General features: G+C 41.7%; 1 protein-coding gene across 1 annotated transcript in view; it reads left to right on the top strand.

The window, feature by feature from the left end:
* Positions 1-6425: 6425 nt before the first annotated feature.
* LOC149173411 (uncharacterized) overlaps positions 6426-24625 on the top strand; it is a 53601-nt gene continuing 35401 nt past the window's right edge. The window contains exons 1-5 of the mRNA XM_089424591.1: positions 6426-8124; positions 9230-9868; positions 9956-10081; positions 10507-10587; positions 10741-10801. Coding sequence (XP_089280717.1) covers positions 6711-8124; positions 9230-9868; positions 9956-10081; positions 10507-10587; positions 10741-10775 — 2295 coding nt within the window. The 5' untranslated portion in view covers positions 6426-6710 and the 3' untranslated portion in view covers positions 10776-10801. The remainder of the gene's footprint in view (positions 8125-9229; positions 9869-9955; positions 10082-10506; positions 10588-10740; positions 10802-24625) is intronic.

Raw genomic sequence — 24625 nt, 5'->3', positions numbered from 1 at the left:
ACCTATGCCTAAAATCACCAGAAGCAATTCTAAGGAGCATGGTGCTACTCTTGACAATCAAAAGAAGCCTGGAATGAAGTCAACAAAACAACACAAAGATGAAAATTCCTAGAAAGATATAGCAATGGGTATCCAGAACCCTATAGAGTCCTATATCTTAGGACAAATAGACAAGGAATTAGTAAACAAGGACCAGGGAGGGAGAGCAACTCCTCACAACCCTCATTTGAAATGATGAAAGTCCTCTCATGGAATAGTAGGGGACTAGGGCACCCCTCCAAAGAAAATGCCCTAAAAGACCTAATAAATCAAGAGAAATTAGATATTGTTTTAATTCAAGAAACAAAGTTGGGACAACTAGAAATGAACAAAATTATTGCACAACATAAGCAGTATAAAGAAAGTGTTTGTGATTCTAGAGGAGCCTCTGGGGGAATTGCTACGCTCTGGCATCAAACTAATTGGAGCAACACAACAGAAATAGTAAATCAACATTGGATAAAGATTGTCTTGAAGAACAACTCGAGCAACCAACAGCTAGTTATTTACAATGTCTATGCTCCAAATCATTATAGAGACAAGGAGCAATGCTGGGATTCTCTCAGCACAAATATAGTGGAAGAAGATAATAGCAACATTATTCTGGGGGGAGATTTAAACCTCATTTTGCATGCTAATGAAAAACGAGGAGGCAGCTTCTCCCCAGATCCTTCTAGAAATCAACTGGAGAATATAATGCAGTATGGTGATCTTGTAGATGTAATACCAAAGAACCGCAAATTCACATGGAATAATTGTAGGTTGGGAAAAAATAATATCATAGAAAGATTAGACTGAATTCTGGTGAATGTAACCCTTCTATCCACCTTCTTTGTTGTTCATGCCTCCATTCTACCTTTTGCAACCTCTGACCATTACCCGACCACATTGACCCTCGAATCCCATTGCCCTCTGGGCCCTCTTCCCTTCAAATACAGTTCTTTATGGAACGACAATGCAGCAGCCAAAGATCTTATTCAGCAAACCTGGCGACAACACATTGAAGGTTCTCCAAGTTTCATTTGGGAAAGTAAACTCAAAAATGTAAAACATGCTCTTAAGGATTGGGCAAAAACCCACTACAAAGAACCAGAAATGAAGAAAAGAGAAGCAAAAGCTAAGCTAGAAGAACTCCATAACACAATGGAAAATCAAGAATACCAACAGGTAGACAAAAATCAGGAAGATAACCTCTACAGCCAGCTTTATAGCATCAGAAGAGAAGAGGAACAGAAATGGTAGATTAAATCGAGACAGCTATGGTTGAAGGGCGGGGACAGAAACACGACTTTTTTCCACAAGCAAGCCACAGTTCGAAAAATTAGAAATAGCGTAACATCCATCATAGATAGTAAAGGCAACCAACAAATTAGCCAAGCTGACATCAAACAAGCCGCTTTAGAACACTATAAAGAACTCCTAATTGAAAAAAGGAGAAGAAGAAGATTATGCAGACCTTTTACAACATCTGCCAAAAAAGATCACTGCTGAAATAAATGAAAGCTTGAACAAAGAGATAGAGGAAGAAGAAATCAAAGGAGCCATTTGGGCTCTTTAGCCAGACAAACCACCAGGATCAGATGGCTTCCGAATTTTCTTCTATAGAGAGCATTGGGAAATTGTTAAAAAAGACCTCATCAAACTGGTGAAATGGATTCAACGCAAAAAAAGAAATGGGAGGATACACAAACTCAACCCATCTAGCCCTCATACCCAAGGAGAACCGACCCACCAACTTCTCCTGTTTCCGTCCCATATCGCTTTGCAACTCCTCATATAAAATCTTTACTAAAATCCTAGTAGCCCGCCTTAAGCCCTTGCTGTCAATGGTCATATCTGAAAACCAAGGTGGTTTCATGGCAAATAGGCAAATTTCAGACTCCATCCTCCTTGTGCAAGAAGCAATTCACTCTAGCCATACTAGAAACGAAAGGGATTCATCCTGAAGTTAGATTTGGTGAATGCCTTTGATAGGGTCAGACATTCTTTTCTGATTGTTGTTCTTCAAAAAATGGGCTTTGCTACTCCATTTCTTGATCTCATTAGAGCTTGTATCACTGGACCTTGGATAGCCCCCCTTGTTAATGGCAGGCCCGGACCATCTTTTCAATCTTCAAGAGGACTGAGGCAAGGCTGTCCTCTTTCCCCCTACCTGTTTATCCTGATGGTTGAATCCTTCAGTTGCGCCCTTGACCACAAGCGGCGGGCTGGTCTCATTACTGGCATAAAATATGAAGATGGAGTCAAAAACATCAACCATTCCCAATTTGCTGATGACACCTTGTTAATAGGAGGAGCGTCTGTAATTATTGCTCGAAGATTCAAAGCTCTTCTGGATAAATACATGAGATATTCTGGAGGCATGATAAATCATCTAAAAAGCTGCATATATGGTTGGCATGCCTCAGCCCAAACACTTCAAAACATAGCCAACATCTTTGGGGTGCCTTGCAAACTAAATTGGGATCATTTCAACTATTTGGGAATGCCAGTGAGTATAGGACCCACAAGAGCTGAAATCTGGGATATAACACTTGATAAATTAAAAAGAAAAGTTCAGCAATGGGGATCCACTTGGCTTAATTCGGCAGGTCAATTGGTTCTCCTCAAATCTGGTCTCTCTTCTCTCCCACTTTATCAATTCACTCTTATACAGGCTCCAACCACTTTTCACCACAAAATGGAAAGTATCCTCAGGCATTTCCTCTGGAAAGGAGGGAAAAATGAAAAGAAAAAATTTAACTTGGTTAGCTGGAAGCAAGTTATCCAACGCCAGGAAAGCGGAGGACTTGGAATCAGATCTCCTAAACTTACAAACTTAGCCTTTGGAGGCAAGATAGTATGGAGATTAATTGATGAACAACAAGCTTGGTGGAAAAGGGTTCTTGAAGCCAAATATCTCAGCAGCCCAAGGCAGCAACTTCTAGTAAGCGAAATACCCGCCAGAAGCAGCACGAAAGTTTGGAAACTTTGCAGAAAAGTTATCCCCTTCATGGCACAAAATATCTCTAAGGTTCCCAAAGGTGGCAACAAAATCAACATTGGAGCAGACAAGATTATGGGAAGCCAGCCAATCAGCGGTCAGCCAAGCACGGACCAAATTCTCCTTTTCCTTCACAACAAAGGAATACATCATTTGGATCAAATTTCACAATGGGACATTGATACACAGCCCTGGAAGGGATGGAGTTTCCCTCCCATCCCTAGAAACCTCAAAGAGAGCATTGACAGTCTTCAGGTTCATCTTCACAACATTGCTCCAATCATTAAAAATGGCATTGATGGCTTTCGATGGGACCCCACAAGTTCTAGTTACACAATTCAAGCTGGCCATCACTATTTGTGCAGTAGGGACTATCCTGTTCCTCCTTGGATGTACTGGAAAACCATCTGGAAATCTGAGGCCATCCCCAAAGTACAATTTTTCATATGGACCCTCCTAAAAGGGAAAATCCTCACCTCAGACAATTTGCAAAAGAGGGGTATCGTTGGGCCCTCCCGATGCCCAAATTGCCAAGGGGCAGAAGAAACTATCCAACACCTATTCATTTCATGCCCCTTTGCAATCTCTTGTTGGAATGGTATCTCCCCTTCTGGCCCCCTCACTTGGAACCCTCAGCATTCCATTGGTGAGATCCTAAACAAATGGAAGAAGAGCTACCCCTGGCAGCATAAGAAAAACAACATAGCTAAAAGGGTGTGGGATGCTCTCCCCTATGCCCTCCTATGGAAAATTTGGCTCGCTAGGAATCACAAGATTTTTAGAGATCAGGAGACCATCACTAGGCAATTATGCAGCAAAGCCAAAAGTCTGGCATTAGAAACCATTACTGCTAAGAACACAAAGAAAATTGATACAGCTAGCCTTTATGTAGAAGAAAGAGACTTTATCAGTAGCTTGATAGACAACAACAGGGGCCTACAAACAACAAACATCTACAACCACCATTTCAGCATTCCCAGTCACAGTTGGAAAATCAAAGTTAAACAGGATGAATTCTCATAATGGCTTCGGAACAGCAATTCTCGCTCCCTCTTCTTTGATGGAGCTTCCAAATCTAATACGAGAGTGGCAAGGGCAGGGGGTGTTATTTATAACCCCAATGGAGATCCCATCACATCCTTTGAGTGGGGACTGGGAATTCTATCTAATAATAGAGTAGAAGCACTTGCTCTATATTAAAGTCTTATCCAGCTCCAAGAACTTGGTATCAGGAACGTGTTGGTTTCAGAGATTTTGTTGCCATTATCAGCCTTATGATCAACAAGCGTAAAACTTCCAATATTTTCATCCAACAAACTCTAAGCAAATGCCAAGCCTTAATCTGCCAAAATTGGGACCTTCGATTCTTCCATGTTCTCTGCACCTTAAAAAAAAAGCGGATAAATTTGCCAACCAAGCGTGCAACAGATCCAAAGGGAATATCCTTTGCAACAATGTGGAACACCATCATCATCTTCCTTGAATTTTCTCATGACTTGTGACAGTCCTCCCAAATCTGACCCCTGCAGCAACCTCAAGGAGTATCCTGACAGGATCTAATACAATCCCAACGCTGTCAATTGTCTGCCATCGAATTTCTTGCCCCTTAAACCTGCTGCCCCCTCTGCCCTCTCGATTTCTGGTCGCCCTCGTGACCTCCGTGACCTTTCCCTCCTTCTCCGCGTGATCTTGTCCTTCCCCTTTTGTGGCTTGCTCTCCATAAATCCTCTTCTTCACCTGCATCTCAGTGTCCGGATGCTTAGGCCTCGTCCCTCTGCTCTCTTGTTCAATAGAAAATTCTCTGTCGCCCCTGCAATATTTCTCTTCCACAGCTGCTCCTCAGCTTTTGCTTTTAGTGCCTCCTATAGTGCTAGACCCCCTCGCTCTCACGCTTTATCTATGAAAGGTTACCTCTGCCTCCTTGTTTTACTGATTATTGTTTGTCTCGATCCCATCTATGCTCTAATCGTGAATTCTTCTCCTCCTTTTCGTAGCTGGTCATTGCTTTCTATTCTGCGTTTCATCAATTCGCTTTTCATTATACCCCAGCCCCTTTTGCATTTTAGAAATCAGCAGTTGAGGTCCAGAACTCCTGCGCTTAATTTTTGTCTTCTGTCCAGTAGAAAGTTCTCTGTTGCCTCTGCTATCTCCCTTTTCTCCAGCTGCTCTTCAGCTCCCTCTATTCGTGCCCCCTGCAGTGACAGTCCTCCTAGCACTCCTCTCTCCCCCTGAAAGTTTACCTCTCCCTCTTCCCTATTTTCTGCTTGACTGTAGTCCCGATTCCATCTATGTTTTAACTAAAGAAGCAATGCCTTCTCATTGTAGCAGGCCCCTACTCTACTCTCAGCAACAAGACAGTTCTAAGGAATCAAAGATGGCTCGAAGTGAAGATTGTTTACATTTTGCAGACCTCTAGGCAGAGTTGGAACAGATCAGAGCGCACCAAAAAATCCTGGATGCGAAAATCGACTCAAATGCTCAGATGACCAGCGAAAAATATGAAGCTGATCTCAACCTTTTTCTCCATAGGGTCTCCTCTCTCCAGGAGTAGTTCAACAATCTATCCAATCGGTGCGCCCACGCTCAAGAGTCAATTGAAATACTTAAATACATGCTGGAGAAACGTAATGCACCCAACAGTAGCTCATCCAGCTTCAAGATTGCCGAAGTGGACAGTAAACCGGATGAGTCAACGACTCGCTAGATTAATCGCATCAATATACACTAGGATGTACTGCAAATTCTGTCTTCTTTTATCTCAATTTGTCAAACTCTACACTTGCATTTATTTCCTACAAGTCAGAAATGACAATAAATTAGGAGAATTTTGTAACTCAATCCTCCTCCAAACTCAACATATGAGCCTCAATCATGTAATTCAGGAGCTTAGCCTCCCAAATCTTTTTGGAATATAACGAGCTAACGACTATGTTAAAAGAAAAAAAAAAACTTATAAAAGTTAAAATGAATAAGATAAGAAATATTTTGAAATAATTTGATTTCACTTTTTAATATTTTAAATATGTCAAATTAAGTAATCCCGCAATTAATGTTTTAAGATTTGTCAAAATCCTACTCATACTTTATACTTTCCGGCCATCATTTCCAAAACACACAAATAACTGTAAAATATTAATTAAAATACATAATACCATGATAGCTTTCACTAATCTCATTGGTCCATTCCCAAAATACACTCATAACAATAAAATAATAATAATTAAGAAAGACAATACAATTAATTGAATGAAAAATTCAAAGCACCGCCCAATTGTCCGATCGTGGGTTTGCTAAAATAAGTAATCCATGGAATCACGAGCTAATCCATTCAAATAGGGTACCCTTTTTAGCTCCTTATCAAATTATTTTTGGTGTTCTACGAGCATGCAAGTCGCTTAAACTCTTCGGCCGTGAGTCGTGATAAGCGCTCGAGATCAAATGACATACGACCGTCGCGCTGCGATCGACTTCCGTGTGACGTCCCGCCGATCCGCGCGCACGGCTTTGCTCCTTCGTCGCCTCTTCATCGGGTCTGTATTTCAACGACAGAAGAGGAAAAATACCCAGAAATTCGCGCGACGACATATTTCAGAAATCGGGCATAAGACGAAGAAGAAGATCCCTCAGAAGCCCTCGAACCGATGGTCCTCGCAATTGCAAGAGCAGGCGAATAGATTGCAGGGATGTTATGCAGGCGAGCAAGCTGACCCTAGCTGAGGCAACCCACCCATCACAGGTGGTCAAGGTGTGGTTAGATCCGAACTCAGAATCCCTAGCCTTAATGCTTTCAGATTCATCATGCCTTCTGTATTCTTTGAAGTCCCCGTCTTCTACAGCAACCCAAATCCCGGCTCCCACCTCAGACGCGTGTTTTCTGCGTCTGATAAAGCCCAGGCCGGCCAACAGGCCAAAAAAAGCCGCGGGAGCCGTCGTTTTTATATCCGCAATGCCCGATCGCGCTGGATCCCGCACGGTTCTGAAGGCCTGGCTGGTGCGACAGAGCTCGGCTTCAAATCCGGGTTCGAGCTCGGGTTTTAGCCGGGCGAGTATCGAGGTGAGGGCTTCGAAAGGCTCTGAGGGTTTGGCAAAACTTGGGATTTTGGACTTGGTACACGGATTTGCAGTGAAGATCGCGGCGTCGGTGAATGTGTTGTCTCTGTACTCGGCTTCTGAAGGGAAAATATGGGTCATGGCTGCCAAGCTCAAGGACGAGCAAGGGACTTCGAAATTGAAGGGCGAGGGTTTTGAACCTAGGAATCTGGTATGTATTAGTTTGATTAAGTGTTGTGTCGTTGATTGCAATGGCCCCGTTTACTCAATTCGGCTTTCGCTTCAACATATGTTGTTGGGGCAGGACAATGGGGTCAGGGTTTGGCCTCTGCGGCCTCTGGTCAAGGGCAAGCAGAAGAAAACTGTCCATGACAGGGTTTCCATGTGCGAAAGGAGCATAGATGAAGTGTCGATGAATGGGGGCAGAGCTGGGGATTTGGATCAGAGCAATTCGCAGTTGATTTCTGCGGAAATTGTGACAAAGAGCATCAAGGGCGAGACCAAAGCCACTGAATTGCAAGGGGAAGTTGTTCTGAAAAAAGTGGATAGTGTTTGGGATGATACAATTTTGTCGAGTGGCCGGTGCAATGGCGGTGAAATGGCTGTTGCTGATATTGTAAAAGGCGTAGACTTTAGCAAAGCCTGCAAAAAAGAGATCAACGGTTCAGCGTCTGCAGATCATCCAAAGAACAGTTTGGTCAGGGGACTTGATGATGGTGAAAGAGGGCCAGATTTCAAGGGGCATCCTAGAAATGGAGTGATAAGGAGTGTCAATGGAAGCGTTGTTTTAAAAAACAATGGCGAAATATGGTCAAATTCTGCAGGGGCCCGTTGCAATGGAGAAACAGTTGGTGTTTTACATCAGGAGTCAATACAGCGGGGGATCTTGGCATCTGGTGGTAAAGGATATGTAGACGCTATAGCCAATTGGGTGGATGGTATTAGATGCAACTGCACCAATTCTAAAGTTGCGTATACAGGTTTGGTCCAAGGAACAGAGGCCTTTTCTAATATGCACAGCAATGGAACCACGGAAAGGGGAATTGAAGTCGGTAAGTCTAAGATTGCTCCTTTCGTGGAAATCGAATTGACCTCCATATTTCCTTCTTTTGCTGTCAAATATTTAATATTGTCTCGGTTCATTTCCACTCTGGAGACGAATTGAAGTTGGTTTCTTTGGAATTGTTCTGTTTATGGTGATCAAATGGATCTGCAATTTTGTCCTGTATTGTGCAAGGTTAAAAATTGTTCAAATTCAATTAAAATTTACTTTATCGTGATTGTTGGATGGATGTAGTTATATTAATTTATTAAATGCTTCTGTCGTGTTGTTTTGTTCTTTTTAATGTCCAAATGGAAGCTTGATGAAAATAAACCTTTGGGTAGTGCATGCTTAGAAATCGTGGAGCCACAGGGCAATCAAATGGTCCCCCTTCTGAGAAGACAATCATGCCTGGTTTGGCTCTGGTCTCAAGGGAATCTGTCTCTCCTAAAGATAGCCATTCTGGCTAAGATCTGCATAGCCAAATTTGATCTAAAAAGTTATTAGTTTTCACAATTGGAATGGATTAGCGGCAACGTTGTGAATGTTTGCTATGCACCATCTTTTCCTTAGAATGCCCGACATTGCTTCCTGCCTGCTGGATCAGCCATTTATCCTTAAAAAAGATGCCTTTCCAACAAGGTGGGGCAACAGATAGGATATTCTATCAACATCAAACCATGCTCAAAGAACTCTGCAATCCTGTAATTCCACACAATATTCTTAGCTATGGTGATTTTGTGGCAAACCATGTAAAATATTTTTATTTAATTAGTGCATGAATTACCTGATCCCTAATAACTACTCTGTAAAATCTTTTTGTCAGATTAGTATATGATTTCCCTGATCCCTAATCACTAGACTGTTATAAAGATTCAACCAAAAGAAGAGTCACAATAGATATTTCCTGTATGTTTTGTACAATTGTTGGGCTTACCTTAAGAATTATGAAGATGCAGTCTCACAGGTATATAAGTATCTCTCTTTGTATTTGCATCACTTAAATCCCAAAGGCAATACGACTTTACTGATTGCTTTCATATCAGGTGACAGTTCAGTGTTGGGAATAGCTGTATTGTGAGTAAATAATTCTGATATGTGATGTTTTTGAGCAGGAAACCTCGTAAATAGTTCTTTGCATGAGTGTGAAGCAAAGTTGCTTGCATCTAAAAGGAGGAATGGCCAAATATGTCAAGGTAGGCCCGCCTTAGATGAGTGGCATGCTCAACAGCAGCTTTCACAGCTGTCATATATGTCACTCTCATCCTCCTCAGCGTCATCATCATTATCTGGGCCACTTGCTCCTCTTTCAGTGTCAGGTTCTGCTTCAGCTTCCTCATCTAGTAATTTTCCATCAGTTATGGGAAGCAACCAGCCCATAGAAGGGACTATTTATTCTCCCGTCTCCTCTTTGCCCACTAAGAGTAGATCGTCCTTAAAAGTGAGGGATACCTTGGGAAAGGGAAGTTCTTTTTTTGTGCCTTTCAAGGATGCAAACAGGGAAGGTGACATATTGTCCCAACAATTAAGGAGGCCATTAAGGGCAGTCTCCATCCATGCTTTGAGCCAAACAAGGTTTGTGGTATTGGATTCAATGGGAGACATACATATTCTGAGCCTGCACAATCTGGTATCTATTGGGGAGGGTCAGAAAGAACAAGATCGTGATGTTGCTGTAGATAGTTGTTTGAGACATCTGAAGTGCCCCATGAAAGTTAACATGCTTGCAGTTTTTCCGGAGGTGTCATCATTTGGTACGTGCTACTACTGTTACCCTTTCCATCAAATCTAGCAATAACATACTAGTACCATCACTTACATTCCTGATGAAATTGTTTCAGCATCGCAAAAGCTCTGGGTATCAGACGGTCGCCATTCCATTCACTTACTGTCATTTCCTGAAGTGGATGTGTCTCATTGTGAGGCTGACAAGGATATTGCTGACAAGAAGTCCCTACAGCTCTCAGGTTTGTCTGTACAAACTCAGTGACTAAGGTGATATTGGTTCTTTTTTTTGAAGAAAATTATTGTAGCCAGAGTCTTAATATCTTAGTTAAAATGCCAGTTCTGTATATTTCAATGCATCTATGAATCGAGTTAAATTTTCATAGAGAACACATTCAGTTTTAGAGCTGACTGATGCCATTGAGTTAAATGTTTGGGATGGTGGTAAGAAAACATTTTCTTTCATTTCCAGGAATGATGGATAAGACAATATGATTTTCAATAGAGAGAAGAAGCTTGAAATGCATTTCCTCACCAATGCTAATTTGATGTTTTATTTCTTTGGAGGCCATTCAAAGTTCTCAAATGGTGCTACAGAGGCTAAAGATATTCTGTTGGAAAAGATGGCATATGTATTCACTAAGATTTGTATTGGGTGTTGTGGCAGTTGACCAAGCAATGTTTCTCAGTGAGCCTGTTCGTGCCATATCTGCAATGTCTGTAAATGCAACATTGGCATTAACACAAGGTAGGAGACAACATTACTGATTACTGGCAGTAGGTGTAGGATAGACCCAATTATTGCAAGATTTATAGTTAGCTTTTCGTATGATATGCATTGAAGTACTAGCACCAATTAATTATTGGTTGGTCTTCTGATTTGATCTTTCTTGTTTTGCAGGAAGTATTACTGCATATTCTCTAGCTGGAAGTTGACACCTCATTATTGTTTGCAGTAAATGGTAAAGATGGAGTACATTTGTTGTCTCAGTGAACTCATTTTAAATTAGTATACAATGGTGTTTTCCTTAAGTTTTAGTGATTCACTTCTTTATTGATTTTTATTTTTGACATTGTTTCCTTTTAAAGCCAATTCAGATATATTAATGCCACATTCTGAAAAAACCTGGATATCCTTTTGGAACATATTTTAGTAGTTGAGCATGGAATTTTATTAAATGCTTCCCCTACCAATCATCAGGACAAAGGAACATCTGGACAAAGAACTATTGTTGATTTTGTAAAGATGAGAAAAATGAATAGTAGTGATAGCGATAAGCTTATGTCATAAAAAAGCTAGGAAATAATAAAAGAATCTGTTACTAACTGTGACAGATGCTCAAAGGGGGTTTGAAAGTGTTAATTTTTTATAACAATGGTATGTTCTATGCTTAGAGCAATTTTACTTCAATTTCTTTATTAGTCCAATATCAATACCCAGTTCAGCAATCACATCATCATGATAGTAAAATGCAGATAGAACATAAACAATAACAGTAGAAGACTGTCCAAGACAAGAGGACACAAGATGTGGCACCAGCCAGTGACAAACCCCAACGTGGGGAAACCTTTGATCAATTTTTATTATAATCCTTCAAAAGTTCAGCAGAGAGAGTACAACTTACAATATTCACTTGCCCAATTACAGTGAAGATCTGATCAGTCAAACAGCAGAGACAGAAAGCCCTAACCAGAAAGTCAATGCTGGTCAACAGGGAAGAATTTTTCCTCCAATTCAGCACAGTCAAATCCAGTCAACTTTGGCCTCCAACAGCAAGTCCAATCATCCCAAGAACAGTCTGAAAATGTCTAGTCAAAACTGTTCAACAAAAGTCAATGCTGCAGCAAACCCTAGCATAGTCAATGCTGGTCAAACAGAGTTCAAACTGCCTTGGATTCCATGCCCAGAACTGCAGCCTGCTCAATCAGAAATCCTCCACCCAAAACCGCACTCAAAACAGGTCAACACATGGTCAACTATGGTCAAATCAACCTCTTGCAATTTCCATCAACTCCGGTCAACGGCCGGAACAAAAAACCCTTCCCCTTCTTTGCACGTGTTGAGAGCTGCCTCTGAATTTGTACCCAATCAATGAAAGGGAGAGGAGATTGTGAGTGAGTGAAGTGTTCAAATGAGGAGGCACCATGTATTTATATGCAAACGTTGAGAATTAATAGATGTGACTGTTGGGCTTTTGAGCCTACATGAGTTTGTTGGCCAACCTTGAGAATTTGTCCATAATCAAAATAAATTCATAATTCCATTTGTACATGTTAGAATGAGATGCTTTAGTTCAATCCTACACTTTTCAGAGAGAGGAATCCAATAAAAATATGAGTTACCTTATATGAGCTGTCCAATGTGAAGTTTGGCCCTAGTTGCCAAATTTAATACTCCCTCTCAACTAGGGAGAACTTCACCCGCCAAACTGTGTGACAATCTGTACCATCCTTGCGTTTGCTCTGCTAAACCATGAAGAAAGAAGAAATGATTGAGAATGTATCATACCATTCTCTGTTGCCCTGAAGTCAGTCCCCAATAATAGATAGTGTGTCATACCACTCTTAACTGACTCGGAGTCAGTTTTTGTTGGAATTTTCTAAGTTTGACACGTTAGAAACCCTTCATGCACTTTATTGATTTATTCCTACCTACTTGTTCTGTTAATTAACAAGTTATTTACCATGTAAATACTGGAAATAAATATAAGTACATGTTCAACACATTACAGATCATCAAATGAAGGAAATAGAAGCAAGAACACAAGTGACACCGTTGTTTTTGGACTAATTTCCCCGGAAAAACCCAATGCGGGAAAACCAGTGCAGCAGAATACAATCTGGGTTCCAAATCTGGGATAGCCAACAGAGAAAACTCTAGGCAGTAGTACCTCTCCTTCGGAGACAGATGCTTTGGCTAAAACCCTGGATAAACACTCCGACAACTCCTTAACTCCAATCTGCCCCACGAAAAATCCCAGTGTCAGCCTCTAGGGACTGCTTCAGCTTCTTTTGCCCTTTGCGTCAGCTTTCCCGACAGTTCTGGCTTCTGACCTCTGCGTTAACTTTCCTGGCAGTTTTGGCAGTTCCCGACAATTCCGGTTGTTCCTGGCAGTTTTGGCTTGTGCCCTCTGCGTCAGTTTTCCTGACAATTTCGGCAGTTCTGACAGTTCTCGACAGATGCATTCCTGACAGTTCTGGCAGTTCCCGACAATTCTGGTTGTTCCCAGCAGTTCCCGACAATTCTGGTTGTTCCCAACAGTTCTCGACAATTCCGGTTGTTCCCAATAGTTCCCGACAATTTTGGTTGTTCTCGGCAGTTCCCACAATTCCTGTTGTTCCTGGCAGTTCTGGTTTCTGCCCTCTGTGTCAGCTTTCTCAGCAGTTCTGGTTGTTCCCGGCAGTTCCAGCTTCTGCCCTCTACGTCAACGTTCCCGACTGCTGCGTTGATTCTCCCGACACTATCTTTGCCTCTTTGCTTTTGTATTCATTGCCCTTCAGCTGCAATTTCGATCACTCTCAACTTTCTCGGCAAACCTAGCGCCAAAAAGTTGAAATCTTGATCTCTTGGTATGTTCTCCAAGTGACCCTCAAGCCTTCCCTTGTACTTTTCTCATTGACAAATCAACGATCGAGATTAAGTCCCTAATCAACGGCTAAGATTAGATCTCGCTTGATCCATGACTTTTGGACCATTCTAACACAATTTTATATTAATTCACATCAATATTTTATTTTCCCTAAGTTAGACTTAGGGACTCCATTAAAAATATTAATTATTTTAGTATCTCCCTAATTGTTTAGAATCTGCCCAAACCCTTTCTGGGTATTGGAGATCTCATGTGCCTTAGCCTCTCCACCAATTTTCGTGGCTAGAGCATATCTGATGCTACCCCAAATCAACACTCCTTCTTAGCAAAGGACTGTGCTTTAGTAATACTCCTCACTGAGCATCACTTTGATCATCCGACATCGGTCCCTATGTTGATGCTAGGCCTGCTACTCAACATCCTCTGTATTGTTGCATCCTGTACTGCTACCCATGGCCCTGCCGCTGCCATTGCTGCATTTGTACTGCAATTCCTTCCCATCATGCTATATCGTGCTGCCCATAGTACTACCACTGCTAACTGTTGCACTGCAACTCAGTTATGGAAAAGTAAGTAACTGATCTCCCACTTTGACATCTCCGTCAGGCTAGAAACACTCCTGATGTAGAATCTCCCTTTGTCACTGACAAGTGCTCCCTCTCTGACCTCTGCGTTGTTGCAACAACTCTGTGCATCTCACACCGTTGCACACCTCTCTGTGCCATTCTGCATTGGTGCAACACTCTCGTGCCTCTCACACTGTTGCAGCCTGCTAGCCTCGCGCTGTCCTAGGAATCCTGCACTGTAGCTTCCTCTATTGCTCCATCCGCATCCGTCTCTACCAACATCCACCAGTCCTGCTACTCCTCTTCGGGGCTCCCGTAGCCAGGTATAATCCAAGAGGTTGGGTATGTCGAGGATGCTGTCCCTCATCTTTTGTAGTCCTCTTGACTACAACATGATGTCTCCCCACTTTCACTCAAGTGGTGTGTGCACTCATGGCACAGTCATCGTCTGTCTCCACTTCCTTCCTGCCCTTGCTGGCGTTGCCTTGGTCTCGGAAGCCTCTCCCTTTCTCGTCTTCCTTGGACATTGGGTCGCATAATGACCCAACTCCCCATAGTGGAAGCATTTGACCTTGGAGAGGTCCTTCTTCTTCCACTTTTCTTGCTTACCCTCAGATGTTAGGGCAATATCCTCCTCCTCTTCCTTTTTGATTCTGATCCCTTTGTTGCTGCTTCCCGTCTTGGTCACCCTCCTGATCTCGTCTTGGTGAAGATCCGCCCACATTTCCTCCCAATCTGGAAGCATCGCCCTGCCCAGTATGCTATGGACAAACACCTCCCAGTCTTCTGAGACTGCATTTAGGGCTGTACTTACCATCAACTCTGGATCTTGTGTGGCCCCTATGGAAGTCAGCTGATCTCGAATCTCCTTCAATCGACTGAGGAAGGTGTCGATCTGTTCTCCCTTTTGTATTTGGTATGATTGCAGCTGATTTTCTAGGATCATCTTCCACTGCACGAAAGTATGCTAATACAACTTGGTCAGGGCCTCTCACATTTCGTGCTGTATTCTTCTCGGCAATATGTGGTACTATATGATCTTTGACCCTGTCAAGAATGATACTCTTGGCCCTTGCCGTTGCTTCCTCATACCTATCATTGTCAGCTGGGTCAATTGGGGGACTGCTATCGTCTTCAAGGCGAAGTGCTTGACACGATTTCTGTCAAGCACGGATAAGATTTTGTCCTTCCAGACTACGAAGTTTGAGGCTCCATCCAGTGTGTCTTGGTCTCTTTCTCCGTGTAGTGCCATTTCGCCGCTCTTCAACTTCCCTTTGGAGGTTCTCGATGTGACTCCCTCTGAGCCTCGACTTCCCTCCTGGAAATCCTTTTGCCAATGTCAAGATGCCCCTCTCCAATCGTCTGTGCAACTGCAACACTGATCCAGATTCGTTGGCTAGAGATCCGCCTCGGCAGCAACTCCCTCCACCTTGGCCTTGCCCTGTTAGATACCGTTTTGAATGTAGTACCCCACCAATTCCACTCTGTAACTTACCCATAACCTCCTAAACCCCAACAAACTGAATGTTAGAACTCCTAGGCTTGTGCAATCCTGGCACTGGCAAATTAGCCTTCTCAAGCAATTGCATCAGCCCTCCTGGCCTCTGCGTGAGCTTGCCTTTGCCTCCCTCAACCTCTGAGCTGCCTCTTCTTGGCTTAGTCTTGATGACGCAGGAACTGTGTCACCCCTTCCTTGCTGTTACTCTACTAGGAACGACTTCTGTCACTCGGGATAACTGTTTTCTGTTGCTGCTGCTTTGCTCGGTTGATGTCCTCAGTTCTCCTGTGATCTGCAACCACGCTCTGATACCATGTTGGAATTTCTAAGTCTGACACGTTAGAAACCCTTCATGCACTTTACTGATTTATTCCTACCTACTTGTTTTGTTAATTAACAAGTTATTTACCATGTAAATACTGGAAATAAATACAAGTACATGCTCAACACATTAGAGATCATCAACTGAAGGAAATAAAAACAAGCACACAAGTGACATGGTTGTTTTTGGACTAATGTCCCCAGAAAAACCCAATGTGGGAAAACCGATGCATCTATCTAAGGGTCTAATTTATTAAGCAGTTTCAAAAGACAATCTGGGTGCCAAATTCGGCATACCCAACAGAGAAAACTCTCGGCAGTAGTACCTCTCCTTCAAAGACAGATGCTCTGGCTAAAACCTCGGATAAACACTTCGGCAGCTCCTCAGCTCCAATCTGCCCCACGAGAAACCCCAACGTCAACCTCTTCTGCCCTCTACATCAGTTTTCTCGGCAGTTCCAGCTTCTGCCCTCTACGCCAGCTTTCCCGGCAGTTTCGACAGTTCCCGACAGTTTTGGTTGTTCCTCACAGTTTTGACTTCTTCCTTCTGCGCCAGCTTTCTTGGCAGTTCTGGTTCTTCCCGACAGTTTTGGCTTTTGCCCTCTACATCAACTTTCCCGGTGTCTAACAGTTCCCGGCAGTTCCAGCTTCTGCCCTCTACGTCAGCTTTCTCGGCTGCTCTGTTGATCCTCGCGACACTATCTCTGCCTCTCTGCTTTTGTATTCACTGCCCCTCAGCTGCGATTTCGATCACTCTTTCAACTTTCTCGGCAAACCCAGCCTCAGAAAGTCGAAATCTTGATCTCTTGGTATGTTCTCCAAGTGACCCTCAAGCCTTCCCTTATACTTTTCTCGTTGACAAATCAACAGTCGAGATTAAGTCCCTAATCAACGGATAAGATTAGATCTGGCTTGATCCATGACTTTTGGACCATTCTAACATAGTTTTATATTAATTCACATTAATATTTTATTTTCCCTTAAGTTAGACTTAGGGACTCCATAAAAAATATTAATTATTTTAATATCTCCCAAATTGTTTAGAATCTGCCCAAACCCTTCTGGGTATTAGAGATTTCATCTACCTTAGCGTCTCCACCAATTTTCGTGGCTAGAGCACATCCGATGCTACCCCAAATCAACAATTTCCATTGATCCCAGATCAATATCAATATCAATATCCTAGCATAGGGAGTATTGTAGTACATGATGCATCCATCGGTAGTACTATGGTCTTTATCCTCATTTCCCTATTCATTGGCTAGATGAGAGGTACTTCCCATGAGTCTCAGACTGCATGGGAAGGATGTGCCGACAGGAGAATGTGAACCACTCATCTTGCTCATATGTCATAGGAGAAGGTGAACCACTCAACCTATGCATATGTCATCATGGGGTATCATAGGGGAAGGTGAACCACTCACCCTGTACATCGCTTACTATTATGGGAAGGTGAACCACTCACCCTATTGTCGCTCATTGCTCCCAGAAGTACCCCAAGACCCCAGAGCTCCCAGAGCTTAACATCCATCTCATAAGGGAACCTCATAAGAGGGTTTCTCCACGACTCCAAGTCGTTCACGGAAGGTTAAGAATTTGACCTTCCCCAGGGGCTTCGTAAGAATATTGACGACCTGATCATCAGTCCCATTGTGTTGGAGCCTTATTGCTCCTCGTTGTACCATATCCCAGATAAAGTGGTATTTGATATCAATATGCTTGGAGCGGTCATGAAACATAGGATTCTCCGAAAGACGAATCCCACTCTGGTTGTCGCAGAAGATCACGGTGGTATCTAACATATGTCCAAACAACTCACTAAAGAGTTTCCTCAACCAAACAACTTCACAAGAGGCCAAATTAGCAACAATGTATTCAGCCTCAGCAGTGCTCAAGGCAACCGAATTCTGCCTCTTTCCCATCCATGATATTGAAGCAGAACCTAGAGAGAAGCAACATCAGATGTGCTTTTACGATCCAACACATTGCTAGCCCAGTGTGCATTAGAGTAACCAAGAAGCCTCACATTCCCAATAGTGTATCGCGGTCCATAAGTGATTATGCCCCGAAGATACCTCAAGAGATTCTTGGCAGTAATCCAGTGTATGTGATGAGGCTCGACCATAAACTGACTTAATGTATTCACCGCGAAACATATGTCTAAACGGGAGTTTACGAAGAACATCAGGGCCCCCACGAGTTGACGATACTTAGAAGGATTTCCCAAATCAGGCCCAGCAACACTTCCGCATAACTTTTTGAAGTTAAGTCCCATTGGAGTAGTCATGAACTTGTAGTCCACCATCCCAAATATTTCAAGTATTTTTACAATATATTTTCCCTGAGAAAGGAAAATCTCACATTGCTTTTACTAGACCTCCAACCCTTTTGTCAGAAAAAGATCGTCCACATAGAGTACCAAGATGAGAGGTCTATCATTCTCAACCTTAAAGTAAAGGTTTGGATCAACTTCACTTCTCGTAAATCCTAGCTTCATTAGATAGCTACCGATCCTCTCATACCAAGCCCGGGTGCTTACTTCAACCTATAGAGGGCTTTCTTCAGCTTGCGTACATGTTTCTGACGATCTTGAACTTCAAACCCCTCAGGTTGCTTTACACAGACTTCCTCCTTAAGTGAACCATGCAAGAAGGTAGTCTTGACATCCATCTGATGTAGATTCCATCCTTGCGAGGTAGCAAGGGCTATAATCAAATGGATGGTGGTGTAGTGGGCAGTCAGTGCAAATATCTCATCATAATCAACACCTTCCTTTTGAGAGAAGCCTCGAGCAACGAATCCAGCCTTGAACTTTTCAACATTTCCATCAGCTCTATGCTTGATCTTGAAGAGCCATTTCGAGGTGACACAGATTTGTCCTTGGGTCTAGGGACCACATCCTAGACATCATTCTTCATAATCGACTCATACTCTTTGTTCATTGCATCCTTCCGAACTTGGTGTTTGGCAGCTTCTTCGAATGTGCAAAGCTCAGATTGAACAATGGTGCTCATTGTAGTGAAGCACCCTTGATACCTATTCAGCGTCTTTCTTTCACGTAATGCCCCCTTAGGTGCAACACGTCTCTCAACATCTTCGAGGGTCTCCTTTTCGAGGAGGACGACTCATATGAGGGGGTGGATCAGTGGGATCCATTGGTCCTTCAGCATTGGGATCGGCTCATCCTGTGGTTCTCCTTGCTTTCTTGAATTTGCTTCTTTGTCCTTCCTTGGAAGAGGGAGGTTAGTAATCTTCCAAAGGGCAACATCCTCATTGAAGGTGACATCATGATTTATCTCTACTTCTCTTTGACCAGTCACATAGATTCTATATGCCTTAGAAGTTTCGTTGTAGCTCACAAATGTTCATTTCTTCCCAGAAGCATCCAATTTGCTTCTCTTTTCTTTCAGTACATGAAAATATACAAGACCACCAAAAATTCTAAAGTGAGAAACATCAGGTTTCTTACCGGTGAAAACTTCTTCGGGTTTTTGGAATCCAACGCTTGATGAGGGCATCTATTTTGAACCTACATGACGATGTTTGCAGCTTCGACCCATAAGAACTTCATAAGGCTTTGATCATGAAGCATCGCATGAGTGGCTTCTATGATAGAACAATTCTTCCTTGCAGTAACACCGTTTTGCTCAGGAGTATATGCGGTAGTAGTCTCCCTCTTAATGCCAGCTTCTCTACAATAATCTTTGAACTCATTTGATTCATATTCGGTTCCATTATCGGTTCTCAATATTTTGATCTTCTTCTCGGTTTGATTTTTGACCAAGGCTTTGAAAGAACGAAACCATGAGAATACTTCGTCCTTCTTCTTCAAGAAATATATCCAAGTCCTCCGAGAGAAATAATCCATAAAGATAACATAATATAAATATCCTCCCAATGAGTTCATGGGCATTGCACCAAATAGATCAGAATGAATCAATTTCAATATGTCAGTAGTCTTGCTATCACTTAAGGGGAATGGTCCCCTTGTATGCTTTCCTTCGGCACACCCTTGACAAACACCTTCATCTTCTACTTTAATTTCGAGCATATCTGTCACCATCTTCCTCACATCGGGTAGAGCCTTATAATGTAGATGAGCAAACCTCCGATGCCATAATTCGGATTGAAGTGATGCGTCGCAAGACATAGCTCCCAATGGGCTTCCTCCAACTTGATATAGGCTATCAACCCTGAAGCCAAGTGTAAATGCATCTTTGAAATTTTTATTCCACACACGTACCTTTCCATTGATGAATGCCACCTTGAATCCTTTGTCCTCCATCACTGAGATAGATACCAGGTTTTTCTTTAGATCGGGTACATATAGTACTTCTTGTAGATGAATGGTGTTACCTTGATTCAATTGAAGAGTAACATTCCCAACTCCCTTTACGGGATAGGTGGCATTGTCTCCAAGGGTAATTTCCAAATTTGTATCCTTTTTCAATTAGATTTGAAAGAGCTTCCTTATACCCAGTGAAGTGCCTTGAAGCACCACTATCAATCAACCAATTTCCTACAAGTGTCCGAAGGAGATGCAGTAGAAAGGGAAGATATAAGATAGAATTCTTTTCGCTTGTTATCAACAATATTAAGGTTCATCATACTTGTTGTTTCTTGATATCTTGGGAGGGCAACTATTTCCTTGATGAGGAGCGGGAACATTCCTTTTTCCTTGGATGTTGAATCTGCCATGCCTTTGATTGTTGTTGCCCCTGAAATTGTTGTTGTGGTTGTCATCATCATGAGGTGTATCCCTTCTATTAGGACATTCCCTAGTATAGTGACCAAACTTGTTGCAAATGAAGCATTTTTCCTTCCTTTAATTTTTGAAACCCGACCTTCCTTGACATTTCTTCTTTGAACCTGCATTGTTCTTTTTAGCATGAGCAGAGAATTTAGTAGGATCATTCCTATTTGAAGACATATCTAGTTCCATCATCCTTGTTTTTTCTTGAGAACATCTAGTCAGCAATTCTTCAAAACCTAGAATCCCGTCGTTGTTAAGAATAGTAGTGTTGAACATGTGCCATTCACATGGGAGTCATCCAAGCGCAATGAGAGTAAGCTCCTTATCAACAATAACTTCTCCAATCAAAAGAAGATGATTTTTTAATCTTAGTAATCCTCATGAAGTAGGATTGAATATCTTCATTTCTTCCTTTCTTTATATCCTTCAGCTTGTTCTTGAGGAAGATAATTTGGTTTGCATTGCTAGATTTGAACATGCTAACCAACCTCTCATATATCTCCTTTGATGTGTTCAAATCGAAGATGTAAGCAACTAAATGCTTATGAATAGAATTCCTGATGATCTTCTGGGATTTGACTTCACCCTTCTTGTACTTTGTCTTAGTAGCAGCCAATGCATTTGAAGGAGGTTTCGAAATCTTTCCTTGCACATGATCCATAACATCTTGCTCTTCTAATGTCAAATCAAGGGACATATTCCATGCATGATAATCAGAGTTATCATGAAGCTTATCATCAGACTTGAAGTAGGATGTGGAGGCCATTGAATCTTGTCTTTGATCAGTGATAACTCCTCTTAATGATTGCTCTTCTCACTCTTGCTTGGGCTTGTCTTCACCTCACCTCTGATACCATGTTAATTTTTTATGACAATGGTATGTTCTATGCTTAGAGCAATTTTACTAAAATGTCTTTATTAGCCCAATATCAATATCCAGTTCAACAATCACATCATCATGATAGTAAAATGCAGATGGAACATAAACAATAATAGTAGAAAACTAGCCAAGACAAGAGGACACAAGATGTGGCACCAACCAGGGACAAACCCTAATGTGGGGAAACCTTGATCAATTCTTCTTATAATTCTTCAAAAGTTCAACAAAGAGAGTACAATTTACAATATTCACTTGCCTAATTAAAGTGAAAACCTAATCAGTCAAACAATAGAAACAGAAAGATCTAACTAGAAAGTCAACCCTGGTCAACAAGGAATAATTCTTCCTCCAATTCAGCTCGGTCAAACCTAGTCAACTTTGGCCTCCAACAACAAGTCCAATCATCCCAAGAACAGTCCGAAAAATTGTAGTCAAAATTGGTCAACAAAACTCAATGCTACAACAAACCTTAACACAGTCAATGTTGGTCAAACAAAGGTCAAATTGCTTCACATTCCGTGCCCATGTATCTATATGCAAACGTTAAGGATGAATAGACATGATTGTTGGGCTTCTGGGCTCACATGAGTTTGTTGGCCGACCTTGAGAATTTGTCCATAATCAAAATAAATTCATAATTCCATTTGTAGATGTCAGAATGGGATGATCTTTAGATCAATCCTACATCTCTCGGAGAGAGGAATCCAATAAAAATATGAGCTGCCTCATATGCGTTGTCCAATGTGAAGTTTGACCCTAGTTGCCAAACTTAACAGAAAGGCTCTCCACATGGTCAACACATTGATTATGGACATGCTCCACTTGCTTTGGAATCAGTCGAGCTGATCGAGCTAGACCCTTGCCCGAGTCGGCTCGGTACAAAAACCGGTCTGTTACCGAATTGGCCGAGCCAGTCATCGACTCGGCCGGTTTGGTAGCAGACTGATCAACTCAACTCAGTCCGACTTAAACCGACCGAGCCAATCAAACCCGGTCAACGATGGAAACTGGAGGGAAAGAGAGCTCACATTTCCTCACAGGTGTTTCATTGCATTTGTGTGAGCATTTGTGAGGAGTTTGTGAAGAGTTGTGGAGTTGGTTTTTGGAGCAACAATGAGGAGTCTTGGGAAATCATTGGAGCAACAGTGAATAGCTTCTTGGGCAGTGATTGGAGCAACATTGAGGAGTTGGTTTGTTGGAGCAACATTGAGGAGGCTAGAGCCTAGAGGGTTGTAGAGGCTTAGATGTTTTACTTTTGTTGTAGAGGCGATTTAAAGCCTCCTTGGTTATGTGTTTTTGTTCTGATCTCTATATCATGTATGTATTGGACAATGCACTAGGTGCCATTTTGATATAATGGATGTATTCATGAGCCTACTTTGAACATATGTTGTCTTCTTTCAATTCTAGTGCGCTTTGTGTTTGGAAAAATGAATGAAAATCTTTAAAATTACGTTTTTTTCATAAAAAAATTAAATATTTAATGTGTTTTTTACAATGACCAAGTCATTGATATCAAATAGGCCTAGTTGATACCGAGTCGGAGTCGGAGTCGACCCTCGGTCGGTCCTGAACTCGAGTGGGAGTTTTAAAACACACACACACATCCGATGAACATTTAAGAAATATGTACAATAAAAAAGCATGCATGATACATTCTAATTTATTATATTATGTTTAAATTGTCCAATGTCAATGCATACTCTATAAGTATCTAAATTTACATCACATTTACTCATGAATGATCACATAATGAAAATAGAAATATCCAAAATCAATGACGAGAAATTTCTAATTTCTTGTCTCGTGCTTGATTGGGAGTCTCCTCCTGCATAGTCGAACGACCTTAGTGCTATTGATTAAATACAAGTTCCATACCCTAGTACCCTAGGTGCTCTTGATTATTGGGAGTCTCCCCTGCATGGAGGGCTTGGTTCTCTTGAGTAAATACAAGTTGCATACTCTAATACATGATAAAATCAAATGGAAACATTGCAATCCCCCCAATCTTGAAATCTTGAAAAACAGATAAGTCTGTTGGATTTTGAGTGAGATCTAAAATTTAACTTTCTCCATGTGAAATCCAATGAGGGCGAAACAACTCTCAAACATCCTGAGTCATTTCATGGCAATGTTAAAAATTTAAGTAAAATGATGAAAATGAAAGATAAAGGAGAATGTCACTTTTACCTTAAGAATTTAACATTACCATGAACTGCATATCAACACTAGGGCCATAAGCTTGAACATTAGGCTTCCCACTCAAATTTTTTTGTTTCTAATCTTTAATAGCTCCCTCTATCACTCCTGAATTGGCAGGGAGCAAAAATAAAAACGAAAAATCTAAAAAAAAACTGAAAAAGTCACTTTATCATTGAAATGTGGCTGTATGACTTGGAAACGCGTTTCAGGCGGTATTGGGCCACGTTTCCCCCACATGAAACTTGGCGGTGCGACTTGGAAACGTGCTGTACCAAACATGTTTCTGCATTTCCGTTTTGTTTCAGCCCAGAAATGCCCTTAGGACTAGCGTTTCTTGCAACATAGGTTACCAAATAGTGTGAGTCCATGAGCAAAACCGAGCCATCTATTTTTTGCCATGCGAGACATCAAAACTGATGATACGAGCTATTGTGTGTGAGCCATACCCATAATAAACCATATCGAAACATTAGTCGAGCCTTCATAAAGATTACCATAGACATGCAAAGAACCGAATTCCTTGATTTGGAGAGAAGTATCGATCTCCTTTTATAGCCTTCTTCAAGAAGGATCAATCCAATAAAAGTCAAGCCGACTTGTCAAATTTTGGAGGGAAAACATTTTGAATTCAAATTTGCTTGTAAAATATATTTTCGTTGACCATATTAATTAAATAATTCTTTTGACCAAATTTGAATCTTGCTTGGGGGTATAATGGACTTTCCTTTGGGGCAATAGGGATTCTATGAGAATTCATCCCGAAGCTGCCCATATTTTAACACTAGGCCTCAAAGGGAAGGGTCGAAGTTTAAGCCTTAGGAGGCCTATTACGCTGTAGAGATTAACATAGATGCTCCTGAATAAGCCTCCAATATGCCTCAAATAAAACGAATCCACCTCAGAATTGAACCTTATACAAACATGCATTTGATTATGGCTCGAACTAGGGATAGGTTAATAGTGCATTAGGTCTAGC

The sequence above is a fragment of the Pinus tabuliformis genome, chromosome 4_2, assembly GCF_031772625.1.
Source record: "Pinus tabuliformis cultivar Carrire ecotype Pingquan chromosome 4_2, CPIR1, whole genome shotgun sequence".
NCBI lineage: Eukaryota > Viridiplantae > Streptophyta > Pinopsida > Pinales > Pinaceae > Pinus > Pinus tabuliformis.
The sequence above is the reverse complement of the archived record's forward strand: the minus strand, read 5'-3'. Positions and strand labels throughout refer to the sequence as shown.